This window comes from Scyliorhinus torazame, chromosome 10 (assembly GCF_047496885.1).
Source record: "Scyliorhinus torazame isolate Kashiwa2021f chromosome 10, sScyTor2.1, whole genome shotgun sequence".
NCBI lineage: Eukaryota > Metazoa > Chordata > Chondrichthyes > Carcharhiniformes > Scyliorhinidae > Scyliorhinus > Scyliorhinus torazame.
In genome coordinates, this window is record NC_092716.1 from 89,565,806 (window position 1) to 89,582,387 (window position 16,582).

General features: G+C 45.8%; 1 protein-coding gene across 5 annotated transcripts in view; it reads right to left on the minus strand.

Annotated features, from left to right (window-relative positions):
* Positions 1-9,403: 9,403 nt before the first annotated feature.
* Positions 9,404-16,582, minus strand: part of cpne2 (copine II) — a 464,844-nt gene continuing 457,665 nt past the window's right edge. For all 5 annotated transcript variants that reach the window (XM_072518405.1, XM_072518404.1, XM_072518408.1 and 2 more), the window contains one exon: positions 9,404-9,940. In XM_072518405.1, the coding sequence (XP_072374506.1) occupies positions 9,833-9,940 (108 nt within the window). In that variant the 3' untranslated portion in view covers positions 9,404-9,832. The remainder of the gene's footprint in view (positions 9,941-16,582) is intronic.

Genomic DNA, 16,582 nt, shown 5'->3' on the forward strand with positions numbered 1-16,582 from the left:
TTCATTATTGAACGTGGACGCCAAATTGTTGGCAAAGGTACTGGCATCGAGGATAGAGGACTGTGTCCCGGGGGTGGTGCACGAAGACCAGACCGGGTTCGTAAAAGGGAGACAACTGAATGTTAACGTGCGACGACTATTAGGGGTGATAATGATGCCCCCAGTGGAGGGGGAGGCAGAGATAGTGGCGGCAATGGACGCAGAGACGGCATTTGATAGGGTGGAGTGGGAGTATTTATGGGAAGTGTTAAGGAGGTTTGTGTTTGGGAACGGGTTTATTAGCTGGGTTAGACTTCTTTATGGGGCTCCAACGGCAAGCGTAGTTACAGGTCGACATAGATCGGAGTATTTCCGACTATATAGGGGAACAAGACGGATGCCCGCTGTCTCCATTGTTGTTCGCGTTGGCAATTGAACCTCTGGCCATGGCGTTGAGAGACTCCAGGAAATGGAGAGGGGTGATTAGAGGGGGAGAAGAACACCGAGTCTCGTTATACGCGGATGACCTATTGTTATACGTGTCGGACCCAGCGGGGGGGATGATAGAGGTTATGCGAATTTTGAGGAGGTTCGGGGAATTTTCGGCGTATAGGTTAAACATGGGGAAGAGTGAATTATTTGTGATACATCCAGGGGATCAGAGTAGAGAGATAGAAGGCTTGCCGCTAAGGAAAGTGGAAAGAAACTTCCGATACCTGGGGATTCAGATCGCTAGGAGCTGGGGAACCTTGCACAGACTTAATCTGACACGGTTGGTAGAACAAATGGAGGAGGACTTCAAGAGGTGGGACATGCAGCCTCTATCGCTGGCGGGCAGGGTGCAAGCAATTAAGATGATGGTCCTCCCGAGGTTCTTATTTGTATTTCCATGTCTCCCTATACTAATCACCAAGACCTTTTTTAATAAAATAGACAGGAGCATCACGAGCTTCGTGTGGGCAGGGAAAGTTCCGAGAGTAAGGAGGGGGTTCCTTCAGCGTAGTAGGGACAGAAGAGGATTGGCACTACCGAACTTGGGCGATTACTATTGGGCCGCCAATGTGGCAATGATACGTAAATGGATGATGGAGGGTGAGGGAGCGGCGTGGAAAAGACTGGAGAGAAAGTCCTGTAAAGGGACGAGTTTAGAGGCGCTGGTAACGGCGCCGCTACCGATCTCACCTAAAAGGTTTACCACAAACCCGGTGGTGGCGGCAACATTGAATATCTGGGGACAGTGGAGGCGACAGAGAGGGGTGCGGGGAGCCCTGGTGCGGTCCCCAATCAGGAACAACCATAGGTTCGCCCCAGGAAGAATGGATGGAGGATTTCAGAGCTGGTACCAGTTGGGAATTAGGAGGGTGGGAGATTTATTTATAGATGGGACTTTTGCGAGCTTGGGAGCATTGGCGGAAAAGTATAAGTTGCCCCGGGGAAATTTCTTGAGATATATGCAGGTGAGGGCGTTTACTAGACAACAGGTGAGGGAATTTCCGTTGCTCCCGACACAGGGGATACAGGACAGGGTGCTTTCAGGGGTGTTGGTCGGAGAGGGCAAGGTGTCAGAGATTTACCGAGAGATGAGGGAAGAGGGGGAGGAGTCGGTGGGCGAACTAAAAGGAAAGTTGGAAGAAGAACTAGGGGAGGAGATAGAGGAGGGTATGTGGGCTGATGCCCTAAGCAGGGTAAATTCCTCTTCCTCATGCGCCAGGCTTAGCCTGATTCAATTTAAGGTGCTACATAGAGCACACATAACGGGAGCAAGATTGAGCAGGTTCTTTGGAGTGGAGGACAAATGTGGGAGGTGTGGCGGGAGCCCGGCAAACCACGCACATATGTTTTGGGCGTGCCCGGCACTGGAAGGGTATTGGAAGGGAGTGACGGGAGTGATTTCGCAGGTGGTGAAGGCCCGGGTCAAACCAGGCTGGGGGTTAGCTCTATTTGGAGTTGCGGAAAAGCCGGGAGTGCAGGAGGCGAAAGAGGCCGACGTTGTGGCCTTTGCGTCCCTAGTAGCCCGGCGCAGGATCCTACTCATGTGGAAGGAGGCGAAACCCCCCGGACTGGAGGCCTGGGTAAATGATATGGCGGGGTTCATTAAACTGGAGCAGATAAAGTTTGCCCTGAGAGGATCGGCTCAAGGGTTCACCAGGCGGTGGCAGCCATTTCTCGACTACCTAGGGGAACGTTAGAGGGAAGACAGATGACCAGCAGCAGCAACCCAGGGGGAAGGGGGGGGGTGGGGGGGGGGGGGTTAGTTTAGTTTAGGTCAAAGATAAAGGGGTTTTGTTACTTGTGTATTGTTAAAAATTTCTGTACTGTTATTGTTGCGTTTGCTTTGTAAGACGGGAAAAATTGTTGTTTGGGGGAAAAAAATTTCAATAAAACATATTTATATTAAAAAAAAGACCAATGGAATGTTGTCATTATTGCTAGAGAAATGGAATATATAAGTATGGAAATCTTAAGTGGACAGAGACATGATTTTCCCACCACATTGTACCTGCCGCCGACCTCGGCGTGTCGGGAACATTGCGGGGGAGGCCCAAACTGGACTTCGCGCCCGGTGCAAAACAGTTGCACGAGTCACCTGCCCCATGGCACCCAGTGCGATCTTGATCGTGGGCGTGATCCAGATAATCATATTTGAGTGATCCATGAGACTCATTTAAATATGTGCGATCTGTTTGAGGCTGCATTCTCCCAATCCCGGCAGTCATCAGCCGCATCAACGAGGACTCAACCGGGTGTCGATTAGTACTCCAATTGTGGACACCAAACGTGATGACTACTCCGAGGGCTTCTGAGGCAATTGTAGCCCCCCGGGTGGTTGTGGACAAAGGTCAGTTCCCTGGCACTACCAACGAGGTACTGCCCGGATGCCCGGTTGGCACTGACAAGGGTCGTAGTCTGAGGGGGCCATGCCCATGAAAGGGGTGGGTGAAGAGGATGGGAAGGGGGCTATGAAGAGGCTTTATAAAGGTTGGGGGAGGTGATGTGGGAAGCCTGAAGGGGTTGGGGGCAGCAACCGATTCGCAGGGTGTGCTCACTTGGAGGGGGGGGGGGGTTTAATCCCCGTGTCTTTGGGGGGTGGCATTTTCCATGGGTGGGTGATGTGGGGAACCTTCAAGCTCACTTAAAAATGGGGGCACCCTTTCAAAATGGCACCCTGATCTCTGAGAGCGAGTTAAGCTCACCACTGCTGAAAAGCAATTCCATGTGTGGCCTAGACTGGGGAGTAACCCCTCAAGGCCCCAAAAAATGACTTAAGTGTAGTTGAATCCAGGTCTGGATCTCACCCAAAAAAATGTTGGGAAACACCCCGTCAAACTTGCCCAAAATGACACTTGGGGCGTAATTCTCCCGCCTCGTTACACTCGCGCTCAAGTGAAACGAGGCTGGTGAATAACGAGAGGCCAAAAACGAGAACCGCGCCAGGTGCCAAACAGTTGCCGATGCAACCGGCTCGCTCCCGTCGGCAAAATCGGAATCTCCCTGTAGCGTGGGGATAAACCAATTATCACCTCTAGCCCAATTTCCATACAATTAACAAGAGCCACCCATAATCCAGCGGCCTCCTGTCATTCAGCAGCCTCCCTAGCAAGTGGTCACCCTGACGCCGATTAGTACTCCTTTTGAAAAACGTGAACCTGGCGGAAGGGCTTCTGTGGGGAGCCGAGGAGGTGAGTAGCCTATGTTGCTCACAGGCATAGAGCCCGGGGCTGCTGGGCTTACCACCCTGGTGCTCAGCGGGGGGGTGAGGGACCTCGACTCTGGGTGTCCCTTCGCAGGGTTGGGCTGCCCATGGAGGGGCAAGTTGGCAGGGAAACTGCGTGCGGCACCACCATGCCAACACTTGGATCGTGTACCCGTTTCTTGGGCATCCCGTGCCCCTGCCTATCTGCCCCACCAACCACTCATAATCCCCACCGACTGCCGAGGCCTCTAGCCGTGTGGTTGAAGGCTAGTGCTAATCTGGAATTAGCAATCATGGTTAAGTGAGCACTTTACACAATCCAAATGGATTCCCGTGGAAGGGCGGGCCATGTAGCATGTGGGAGTCATTACCTAGCATCCCAATCACACCTTGATGCATGGACACTGCCTGAACACTGTGGGAGGCAAAAACATACATGCAGCAGCCAACATCCGAATACCCAAGGATGGAACACAGCATCGGGCACATGTCCACGGCCGGAGGGTGGCTGAGTGCCACGGGGAGGGGAGATGGGTCAAGGGTTCAGAAGTCGGTCTCTGCATTACAGAAGGCGACAGAGGCATCATACTAGTTCTGCACAAGGGTGTTTATTGTGTTTGACAATTCCCTATCCTCCTGATGGTGCTTCTCCCTCCCCCATTCCCACATCCCCCCACCCCTCCCCTGGTGTCCTCGGTGATCGTCGATGTGCTTTGCCCTAGCTCTACCACTACGCCTTGGTGTTTCCCCAGGATGCCCATCAGAGGTCGAAGCAGCCAGCTGCTTACCATGTTGCGTGGCCTTCGATGATGCTGGCGGGCGTCCTCTAGAGCCTCTGAGGCTGGAGGGCCCCGGCTCAATTGTCGGCTGCACATGCACAGCTGTGCTGCCCTGTCCCGTGTGCTGGCTGCGAGATGCAGCCTCATCAGAGGGGTGGAACCCGGGGGAGTTGGTGACCACCGTTGCCACTCCATGGGGCACGTCTGGGTTAGCACTCAGCACCCCTTTGGGGGCCCTTACTCGATGCCCATAGGGTCCTGTGGTTCCCCTTGGGAAGGAGGAGCAACTGGTTTGAGCTCCAGCTGCCCCTGCATCACTTGGCTCTGCCAGCCCTGGCGGTTCCCCATGGTCCGCATCATCATGTCGACTCCCTTGCCGTTGCTCCTCAGTGACTAGGACATGCTCTGCAGCGCCTCGGCAATCATAGAATTTACAGTGCAGGAGGCCATCCGTCCCACCGAGTCTGCACCGGCCCTTGGAAAGAGCACCCTACCCTGTCATGGGAGTATACCTTTAAGAAATGGGTGTTTATCAAATAGTTGCAGTGATGTCATTATGTGGGTGGAGCTGGGTTGTGACCCTGGCTTTTACTTTCGTTTTGAGCTGGAAGCTGTTTGTGGCTTTGTGTTTTACTTTTGTTTTAGGCAGTTGAAACCAAGGAAGGTTATTTTGTCTCTCTCTCTCTCTGTGTCTGTTAAAAGATGCCTAGATCACTTGATAATTTAGAACTGAGAACTGTCTTGTGTAAATAATTTATACCTACTGCTTTGTTAAAAAGGGTGTTTGGCTTATGGATGTTGTTAGGAAAGTTATTAAGGGTTACCTATAGAGTACTGTATCTGTGGGTGGTAGTTGTGTTGGTAGTTGATAAAATGTTTACTGTGTGTTCATAAAATGTTAACTGAATTCCTAGAATAAACATTGCTTTGTTTAAATATACTTAAGGACTCTGTTGCATAACACCTGGAAAGTGGGCCCTTGTGCTCCTCATAACCAAAATCTATTAAAAGTTGTAGGTCAGTACGCGGGAAGCCCAGCAAATCATGTCCACATGTTTTGGGCATGTCCGAAGCTTAGAGGGTTTTGGCAGGGTTTCACTTGGGTGATGTCCATGGTACTTAAAACACGGGTGGTGCTGAGTCCAGAGGTGGCGATCTTTGGAGTTTCGGAAGAGCCGGGAGTCTAGGGGGCGAAAGGGGCCGACGTTTTGGCCTTTACCTCCCTGGTAGACCGGAGACGGATCTTATTAATGTAGAGGGACTCGAAGCCCCCGAGTGCAGACACCTGGGTTAGTGACATGGCTGGGTTTATCAGTCTCGAAAAAATAAAGTTCGCCTTAAGAGGATCAATGTTAGGGTTCACCCGGAGGTGGCAGCCGTTCGTCGACTTTCTCGGGGAAAATTAAAATGTCAGCAGAAGCAGAATGCCAAAGTGGGGGGGCGGGGGCAGACTGTTATTTTATGGTTGGGGTATGTGAAGATTGTGATGGAGTGGAAATGTTTTTTGTACCATGTTTATGTCCCTGTTATTGTTATTATAAAAATTGCAAATATCCTAATAAAAATATATATTTTTAAAGTTGTAGGTCAGGTAAACGCCATGATATACTTTGGAGTTTTCTAAACCTTGGGCCATGACAAATTGGGGTTCGTCCGGGATAAAAGTCTATCTTTTGTGATTGGGTTGGCTTAGTGAACTTAAAGACAGTGAGGGGTGAGCATATTTGCGTTTGCTTTTCAGGTGTGGTATTCCAGTTTAAATAGTGAGTGTGTTGTGGACAATGGCTCTTTCAGAGGCTCAGAAGTTTTTGGGGGTAGAGAAGGTCACACGCAATACCTTATGAACAGAGACTAAAAACAGTCTTTTAGATTTGGCAAAAACATTGCAACATAATATGAAAAGAGGTACTTGCGGTGGTAGCTGAGCATTTAAAATTGCCTGATATACGGTCAGACTCATTGGAAATGCAAAAATCCAGTTCCAGATCAAGCAACGTGAACACGAAAGCATGAATACGAAATGAGGGAAAAAGGAGAGAAAGTGAGGTACAGGTCAGGGAAAAAGAAAAAGAGAGAGAGAGATAGAGGAAAAAGAGATGGAAAGGGGAATAGAGAGAGAGTTTGAACTTCAGAAAATGGTCATGAAACATGACAGTCAGTTAAAATTGGTGGATGTAAAGAAAAACGTGGGGTCTGAGGAGAGTGATGGGGATAATGAGCACGAGCGTCATAGTCGAAGGCTTGGTGGGGATCTATTTGAATATGTCCAAGCATTGCCAAGGTTTGATGAGAAGGAGGTAGAAGCCTTTTTCATTTCACTTGAGAAGGTAGCTAAACAAATGAAATGGCCACAGGACATGTGGGTATTACTGTAGGTAGATTTGTGAAGTGTTTGCATCACTATCAGAGGTGGTATCTGGGATGTATGAGGTGAAAAAATCCATCTTGGGTGCATATGAACTTTTGCCTGAAGCCTACAGACAAAGGTTTAGAAATTTAAGGAAAGAACCTGGTCAAACATACATGGAGTTTGAAAGGATCAGAGTAAATTTGATAGGTAGATAAGGACTTTGAAAATAGACCAAACGTATGAAGTTCTTAGAGAAATTATACTTTTGGAGGAGTTTAAAAATTCAATTCCTGATGTAGTAAGAACTCGTGTGAAAAAGCAGAGGTTAAAACTGCGAAGTTAGCAGCAGAAATGGCAGATGATTATGAATTAGTTCATAAATCAAGTTTGGTTTCCGACATCAGTTTCAGCCTGTGAGGGATAGAAACTGGGGAAAAGAGAAATACTCAAGTGGTAAAGGTAAAGGGGACCTGATGGGAGATAATAAGGAGAGTGAACCTCAGATTAAAAATGAATCCAGGAGGGTGGAAGAGTAATGAAAAGTTTCAAATGTTTTCACTGTAATAAACTTTGATTTGTGGGGATGAAACCCACCCAGACACGGGTAGAATGTGCAAACTCCACGCGAACAGTGACCCAGGGCCGGGATTCGAACCCGGGTCCTCAGTGCCGCAGTCCTAGTGCTAACCACTGCGCCACATGCTGCCCCGTAATTGAATATTTTTAAAGTTGGATTTTTGACTGATGAGGGAGTCAAAGTGTATCGGGGATTGACAGGAAGGTTGAGACCACATTTAGATCAACCATTATCTTATCAAATGGTGGCGCAGGTTTAAGAGGCTGATTACCTACTGCTGCTCTAATTCGTATGTTCTATGCATCAGTGTGTTACTAAAATGACAATGCTCTGGGGCAAAAACACACACTCTGGTATGCAATCCCTTATCCTTTTTTGGCAAGATTCCCACTGCTGTTTCCATCACAATTGCAAATGTGTTTATAAAGAACAGAGGGGTATCCTTATGGCAATTTCTTGATCTGTGGACTTGTCACGGTAAGCAAGGGTTTGAAGAAAGAAAATTGGAGGGTGTGTGTCCCTGCACATAATCTAGGAATCTGATTATAGGGCAATATCGCACAAGTTTTTCTTGCTGGCAGACTATATACAGGATTTTCATTAGGTAATCTAAATGATGCAAACCCCATCAGTCTTTGCAATAGCTAGAGGGAGTATTTAATTCCAATTTTAATTGGGAGAATAACTTCACCAGATATAGTGATTTATGTTTTGACTGTCAATCAGTTGTTAACTTACAACAAATGCAGATTTGAAGACGATGGAAATAAAACTTGAAAACTGCTGATTTTAACTTTTGGGAGTATCATTACTTTGTGTGGTGTCTGTATTGCTTCCCATGCCCCTCTTGTCTGTCACAGCATCTACTTCACTCCGACATCTGCTTGAGCAGCACAACTGCTGGGTTAATATAATGCTACCAAACACCATGTTATATGGCTACTAAATTTTGTAAATAAAGAATCATCTAATTTAGAACATAAGAACTTGGAGCAAGAGTAGGCATTCAGCCCCTCCATATTCAGTATGACCGTGGCAGATCTCATCTCTGCTTGAACTCCACTTTTCTGCTCATTCTCCATAACCCTTCAACCCATTACTAATTAAAAATCTGTCTGTCTCCTCCTCAAATTTACTTAATGTAAACTAGTGCATTCACTGCACTCTGCGGTAGTGAATTCCACAGATTCACAAGGTAGTAATTTGGTATTGCTTTAATGCAGAGAGCCTACTCTTGTCCAATTATTTGATCAAATAGGTTTTCTCAAGCTAGTGTACCTAATTTGGTTGCAATTAACTGCGAGTTCAATAAAAAGGGAATAAAGAAAGACATGGAAATATCAAATTTGATTATTTAAAATATACCAATAAAGCAGAATGACACCCAATTTAATAATCTGGTTCAGAGTGGATTTAGAATGAGACTGGGACATTCAAACTCTATGTCCTGGCTGATTAGACTGTTTTAATTCTTTGCTGCTGTACCGATGAACACAGTGCAGCAGCAGCACATTCAATCCTGGCAAAGAAGTCAAATGTGCCAGACCAATCCTGATACATGCTGCCCTATGGAGAGCGAAGGAACTGACACAATGGATGCAAATAGAGCCATAACCAATGAGGCAATTCTCCACTGGTCAATTTCCCAACTTAAATTTGTTCACAGATCAGTGTGAAGATACAAGGATGAGAATCGTTTTTTTATTCTATGAGTTAGCATTGGCTGCTTTGCATCAATCCTCCATGTATATAGATTGTGAGCCATCTACATTTGCAGCTTTTGCTTCTGGGAGATTAATTATTTCCTCTTTTTACCCTTAGTCCAGAAGTAGCTATTCACCAATGTCAATCTCCTAGAGAAGCAGTCTACTTAAAAGTAGTCATTAGGCCCCTTTCAACAATATTTAAAAGTTTGTACTGAAAAAAAGGCGAAGGAGAGACTTTTGCTGTAAATACAACTTAATTTACTGAAACATTGCACTGTAAGTAAGTATTACAGGTAAATAGTGTAAAATATCCAAACATAAGTTTGACAAAAGTAGTTTATTTTAATCATACAGCCAACATTGACACAAAATGAGAGAACACTTGTTACTTTCAGCTCTGTCCTTCTTGTAAGTCAATAATTGTTGTTTTAAAACTTTTGTTTTAATAATTAAAAAAACAGATACATAACATCCAATAGTACAAAGATACATTCAATACTTTAACAGTGGCGACGTGGAAAAAAAGTCGACCATTCTTAGTGTTAATTATCATACTTTTACAAAGCACCAGATTCTCCTTACAAACAAATTAAGACTTGAGTTATTGGAAATATATCTTTTGGAAACGATGAAAACAAAACATTACAAATGTGCTGCAAAACATGCAAAGATTTATTCTGTAAACGTTTTCAGAGGGCATGGAGGGGAATTTGGTATCATGCAGGCTCTAAGTTTGATGGTTTGGCGTTAGGCTGGATCTGAGTTGACGGGTGGAAGATTTCTTTGCTTGAAATATTGAACAACTTGCTGGGGTAGTTCTGCCAGGACGGATTTGGCCAAAGTTTCTTTAGGAGCCTGAATAACAGCAAAAAATAAAATGTTTTAATGCTACCACATCTACAGTTTAGTCATATAAATCATGCTCATAAAAAATATTGGAGAAACCGAAGTGACCAAAATCTGTCAAATCCCCTCGACCTGATACCTACTTTCGAGGGTTCTAAAAGAGATCACTGCAGAGATAGTGGATGCATGGGCTATGGTTTCTAAAATTGTCTCACGGCGCCAAGGTACCAGGTTCGATCCTGGCTCTGGGTCACTGTCCGTGTGGAGTTTGCACATTCTCCCCGTGCTTGCGTGGGTTTCGCCCCCGCAACCCAAAAGATGTGCAGGCTAGGTGGATTGGCCACGCTAAATTGCCCCTTAATTGGAAAAAATGAATTGGGTACTCTAAATTAAAAAAAAAAACCCTTTGGTCTCTATATTTTAGGAAGGATATATTTGACTTGGAGATGTTACATAAAAGATTCATTTAGATCAATTCCTGAGATGTGAGGGTTGCTCAATGATGGGCGCCTGAGTAAATTGGGCCTTCACTCCTGTTTCTTATGTTCAACGCAAGTAAAACCGATTCAATGAGGAAAGGAAACCATGGCTTGAACTGCTTCAAGCATGAGTGTTGAATGAATAGCTTTAAACACATATAAATGAACCACAAAGTTTCTGATGGACTTGTAATAAGTATGTCACCTAGAGTTTACTGTAACAAACTGCAAATACTGGAAATAGTATGGAAAATTAAAAAGTTAAGTAATCTTTATTGTCACAAGTAGGCTTACATTAACACTGCAATAAAGTTACTGCGAAAAATCCTAGTTGACACATTCGGGCGCCTGTTCAGGTACACAGAGGGAGAATTCAGAATGTCCAAATTACCTAAAAGCACATCTTTCGGGACTTGTGGGAGGTAACTGGATGCCCGGAGGAAACCCACGCAGCCACGAGGAGACTGTGCAGACTCCGCACAGTGTCCCAAGCTGGGAATCGAACCCAGGGGACACTGGAGCTGTGAAGCAACAGTGCTACCCACTGTGCTACCGTGCTGCCCCTATAATGGGAACCTTGCATCAATTTAGATTCAGTTGTGTGTAAGTTATTGGAAATTATAAACAGACCGTGCCTTTGGACAAATGCAAGCTGATCAAAAGTGAATTTGTGAATGCTGGGTCATTACTGACTAATTGAATCAGTCACCGTGGGGGATGGGGGAAGTGTCTATTGATGTATGGACTTCCAGAGATATACAGGGCGTCATTCTCCGACCCCCCGCCGGGTCGGAGAATGGACGTTGGCTGCCGTGAATCCCGCCCCCGCCGAAGTCTCTGGTACCGGAGATTGGGCAGGGGCGGGAATCGGGCCGCGCCGGTTGGCGGGACCCCCCGCTCAATTCTCCGGCCCGAATGGGCCGAAGTCCCGCCCAGAAATTGCCTGTCCCGCCGGCGTAAATTAAACCTGGTATTTACCGGCGGGACCAGGCGGCGTGGGCGGGCTCTGGGGTCCTGGGGGGGGCGCGGGGCGATCTGACCCCAGGGGGTGCCCCCACGGTGACCTGGCCCAAGATCGGGGCCCACCGATCCGCGGGCGGGCCTGTGCCGTGGGGGCACTCTTTCCCTTCCGCCTCCGCCACGGCCTCCACCATGGCGGAGGCGGAAGAGACTCTCCCCACTGCGCATGCGCGGGAAACTGTCAGCGGCCACTGACGCTCCCGCGCATGCGCTGCATTTCCGCGCCAGCTGGCGGGGTAACAAACGCCATTTCCGCCAGCTGGCGGGGCAGAAATCCCTCCGGCGTCGGCCTAGCCCCTCAATGTTGGGGCTCGGCCCCCAAAGATGTGGAGCATTCCGCACCTTTGGGGCGGCACGATGCCCGTCTGATTGGCGCCGATTTGGGCGCCAGTCGGCGGACATCACGCCGTTGGGGGAGAATTTTGCCTAAGATTCTGCACAAGACAGTATGGACAAAAATGAAAGTGCCTGGAATTCGAGGTAACTGTTTGATGTGGGACAGTAATTGGTTGGGAGGTAAGAGACAGCGTAAGGGTAAAAGTAATATTCTTTGATTGGTGTAATGTGACAAGTGGCCATTTCTATAGATCTGGACTAATGCTTCAGCATTTTGAACCTTCATCCAAGTAATTTATTGTAAAGAGCTTTATATACAATTTTGTATTTTACAGTCAGTTAGGAAGTTGTGTAGGTGGGTGCAGGAACTCACAGTGTGATATTGACAAAGTGATTGATCAAAACTATTGCCGATTGAGTTTAACTTGGGAAAGTGTGAGGCTGGAAATCAGAAATATTTTTGAATGGTGATGACTAGGTACATTGGAGAAGCAAGACGATTTGTGTGTCTATGTAACTGAATCACTAAAAGCTGGTGTAAAGGTACAGAAAGTAATTTAAAAAGCCAATAGAATTTATGCTTTGAGAGCTAGAGGAGGCAGTAATGCTTCAGTTGTACAAATTCAGAACCCCACCTGGAATACTGCGTTTAGTTTTGATGCTGAACTTGAATAGTTTTGTTTTTTTAGAATGGGTACAGTGCAGTTTCCCTTGGTGCTTTAAAAAAAAAATCTGTTTAAGGGATTGTGGGTGTTGCTGGTGAAGCAAGTATTTATTGCTCATCCAAAATTGCCCTTGAGAAGATGGTGATCAGCTGCCTCCTTGAACTGCTGCAGTCCATGTGGTGGAGGTATACGTAGAGTGATGGTAGAGGGAGTACTTCTGGATCTACGTCCCAACAACAATGAATGACTGGTGATTGCATATCAAAGTCAGGGTGGTGCAGAACTTACAGGTGGTGGTGTGCCCATGGTCGTACAAGGAATTTAATCATGAGAATAAATTGTATAAACATGATTTGTGATTCTTTAAGTTTGCAAAGTTGATGGTTGATCTAATTAAGGTTGCAAAAAAGCAATAAAGGCATTGGACAAGGTAAATGCTTGCAGAGAAATTCTTGCCCACTGTCAGTGAAATCTAGAATGGAGGACATAGTCTTAAAATTACAGCCAAGTCGCTCAAAAACACTTATTCAATAAACACAATAATGAAATCTGGAACTCTCTCCCTAGATGGCTGTGGATGATGGATAAATTGAAATTTTCAACATGAAATCAACAGACATGTGAATGTGGAGCAAAGACAGGTAATTTGGTCTGAGGTACAGATGAGTCACATTGGAAATTGGTGAATGAGGCTTGAGGGCACTGAATAATCGTATAATTATGTCTCTTTGTGTTTGGGAACAATAATAATACAACTAGGTTTAGACTGCCTCTACCAATGCGGATCATACTAAGATGGCAGGAGTTGTGGATAGTGATGAAGATTGTCAGAGAATACAACAGGATATAGATAGGCTGCAAAATTGGGCTGAGAAATGGCAGATGGAATGGAATTTAACCCGGACCAAAGTGAGGTGATACATTTTGGTAGATCCAATTCAGGTGGGAGCTATAAAATAAATGGCAGAGCCATCAGGAACATAGGGACACAGAGAGATCTGGGCGTACAGATCCACAGATCCTTAAAAGTGGCAGCACAGGTGGAAATGCTGGTAAAGAAAGCATATGGCATGCTTGCCTTCAAAAGACGGGGTATCGAGTATAAAAGTTTGAAAATTATGTTACAGTTATATATAACATTGGCTAGGCCACATTTGGAATACTGTGTCCCAATTTTGGTCACCGCACTACCAGAAGGACGTGGAGGCTTTGGAGAGACTACAGAAAAGGTTTACCAGGATGTTGTGGTATGGAGGATATTAGCTATGAGGAGAGATTGAATAAACTGGGATTGTTCTACATAGAGAGACGGAGGCTGAGGGGCGACCTGATTGAAGTTTATAAAATTATTAGGGGTATAGATGGGGTGAACTGTCGGGAGTCTTTTCCCAGAGCAGAAATGACAATTACAAGGCAGAAGTTCAAGGTGAGGGGGGAAAGGTTCAGTGGAAATGTGCGGGGGAAACCTTTTACACAGAGGGTGGTGGGAGGTGGCCTGAAATGCACTGCCAAGTGAGGTGGTTGAAGCATATAAGTTAGCAACCTTTTAAGACTTATCTGGATAGGCACATGAACAGACAGGGTATAGAAGGATACAGGTGGTTGGTCTAGATAGGACACTGGATCGGCGCAGGACTGGAGGGCCGAAGGGCCTGTTCCTGTGCTGTATTGTTCTTTGAAAGTCAATTTTAAAAAGAAAGCTGCTTTTCTCTCTAAAATGGATTGGCGTGGGCGTGGGAGCAAAATCGAATCAGGAGAAAAGTTTTTTAAAGTTTTAAAAAACTGGTTTAAGAGAGGTTAAAAAATCAATTTGCAATAAAAATAAATCGGGGAGCAGAACGAGCAGAGGAATAAAAATAAATGGCAGGGTGAATACAGGTGAAGTGTTTCAATTTTTTGTTTGCGGTTGACGTTTTTGAATGTAATTGTTTTTCAGGATTCATATTGCTTAAGGGTGCAGTGGTGCTGACATTATTTGTAATGAAATCAGTGGGTATTTGAGTGTCCCATTTTGTCTCTGCCTAGCAACCATGTAAGTTCTTATATCCAAATCAGCCTATGATTGCTGGATGTTCCTTTTTTTAAAAAAATGCTACACTGAAGGAACCTCTGTGACCCAAGAAGAACTTAATTTGGTAGGGCAAGATTCCCGATTGCTATTCAGTCTAAATGCATGGCGCTGCATAAATCTACTTGGAAATAGCTCTTTCTGATCTTTCAGTGCCCACTTGTCTTCCTTCCAGCCTGACTCTCCCTGGTCTCCCACCCAAGCCCAACCACATAGTGTTTCTCTCTCCCAGTGCTGTGTTCTGGACCAATCTCTGATGCATGCTGACCCTTACTGATGATCAAAAGTGCAGATGACGGGAGGACCAATGTACAGAACCACATCATATGGCTGATACTTGAGTTGCTTTATTACTGTAATAATGTTTATTTCACCATCAAGAGTAAATAAACTTGAAAACAAAGGAAAGCTGTTAACACGTAGAGCTGGGAGATTTGCAGAAACACCTGGCAATCAAAAGGTCTATATTCTAAACTTTAATCATCAACTTTCCAGCGCTACAATTGTAGGCAGTTGAGAGAAGGCAATATTTACCTTGGTGGCAGTGGGTTAGCAGCTTGCTTTAGCTAATAGTCAAGCTAATCCTTCCTTGGGGGGGGGGGGGGGGGGGGGGGTCATGTGGGTGTCTTGTTTATACAGCCGCGCTTCTATCTAATGTAGCTGTAAGAGGTGATCATTTTTATATTGAAGAATGTACACTGTTTAGATTTTCATGTTGCAGTTTTTCACAAACCCAGGGCGTGAAATAGATCACTTGTGATGTGCATGATATTTAAGGAGGCCACGGTTGTCAGGACTGATCTATTGGGGTGCTGTTGAAAATAAATCAACCAAAAGCAGGCTGCAAATGTAATGGCTGCAGCATAGGCTCAAATCCCAGCAGTAACTGGTAAGAGCAGACAGGGAAATGTTGCTGAAAACAGCGGGACTGGTGGCCTGAAGTGCACATGACCAGTTACATTTTCCTCCAAATCATTTATATATACTACGAAAAGCAAAGGTCCCAACACTGATTCCTGCGGAACACCACTAGTCACAGCCCTCCAATCAGAAAAGCACCCTTCCATTGCTACTCTCTGCCTATGACCTAGCCAGTTCTGTATACATCTTGCCAGCTCACCCCTGATCCCGTGTGACTTCACCTTTTGTACCAGTCTGCCATGAGGGACCTTGTCAAAGGCCTTACTGAAGTCCATATAGACAACATCCACTGCCCTACCTGCATCAATCATCTTTGTGATGAGTTAATGCAAGAAGTATAACAGGTAAGGCAGGTGAATTTAAGAACTTGAATTAGTACTTGGAACTATGATGTTGTTGCTATTACAGAGACCTGGTTGAGGGAAGGACAGGATTGGCAGCTAAACGTTCCGATTTAGATGTTTCAGGCGGGATAGAGGGGGATGTTGTAAAAGGGGTGGAGGAGTTGCGCTACTGGTTAGGGAGAATATCACAGCTGTACTGCGGGAGGACATCTCAGAGGGCAGCGAGGCTATATGGGTAGAGATCAGGAATAAGAAGGTTGCAGTCACAATGTTGGAGGTTTACTACAGGCCACCCAACAGCCAGTGGGAGATAGAGGAGCAGATAGGTAGACAGATTTTGGAAAGGAGTAAAAGCAAGAGGGTTGTTGTGATGGGAGACTTTAACTTCCCCAATATTGACTGGGACTCACTTAGTGCTAGGGGCTTGGATGGGGCAGAGTTTGTAAGGAGCATCCAGGAAGGCTTCTTAAAATAATATGTAGATAGTCCAACTAGAGAAGGGGCTATTCTGGACCTGGTATTGGGGAATGAGCCCGACCAGGTGGTAGAAGTTTCAGTAGGGGAGCATTTCGGGAACAGTGACCACAATTCAATCAGTTTCAAAGTACTGGTGGACAAGGATAAGAGCGGTCCTAGGGTGAATGTGCTAAATTGGGGGAAGGCTAATTATAACAATATTAGGCAGGTGTCATGTGAGAGTATCCTTTAAGAAATGGGTGTTTAAGAAATGTACCTTTCAGAAATGGAGCTGCTCATGTTACTGGAGTGATGTCAGAGTGTGGGTGGAGCTGAGCTCTACTTCTGCTTTTTAGTTTCAG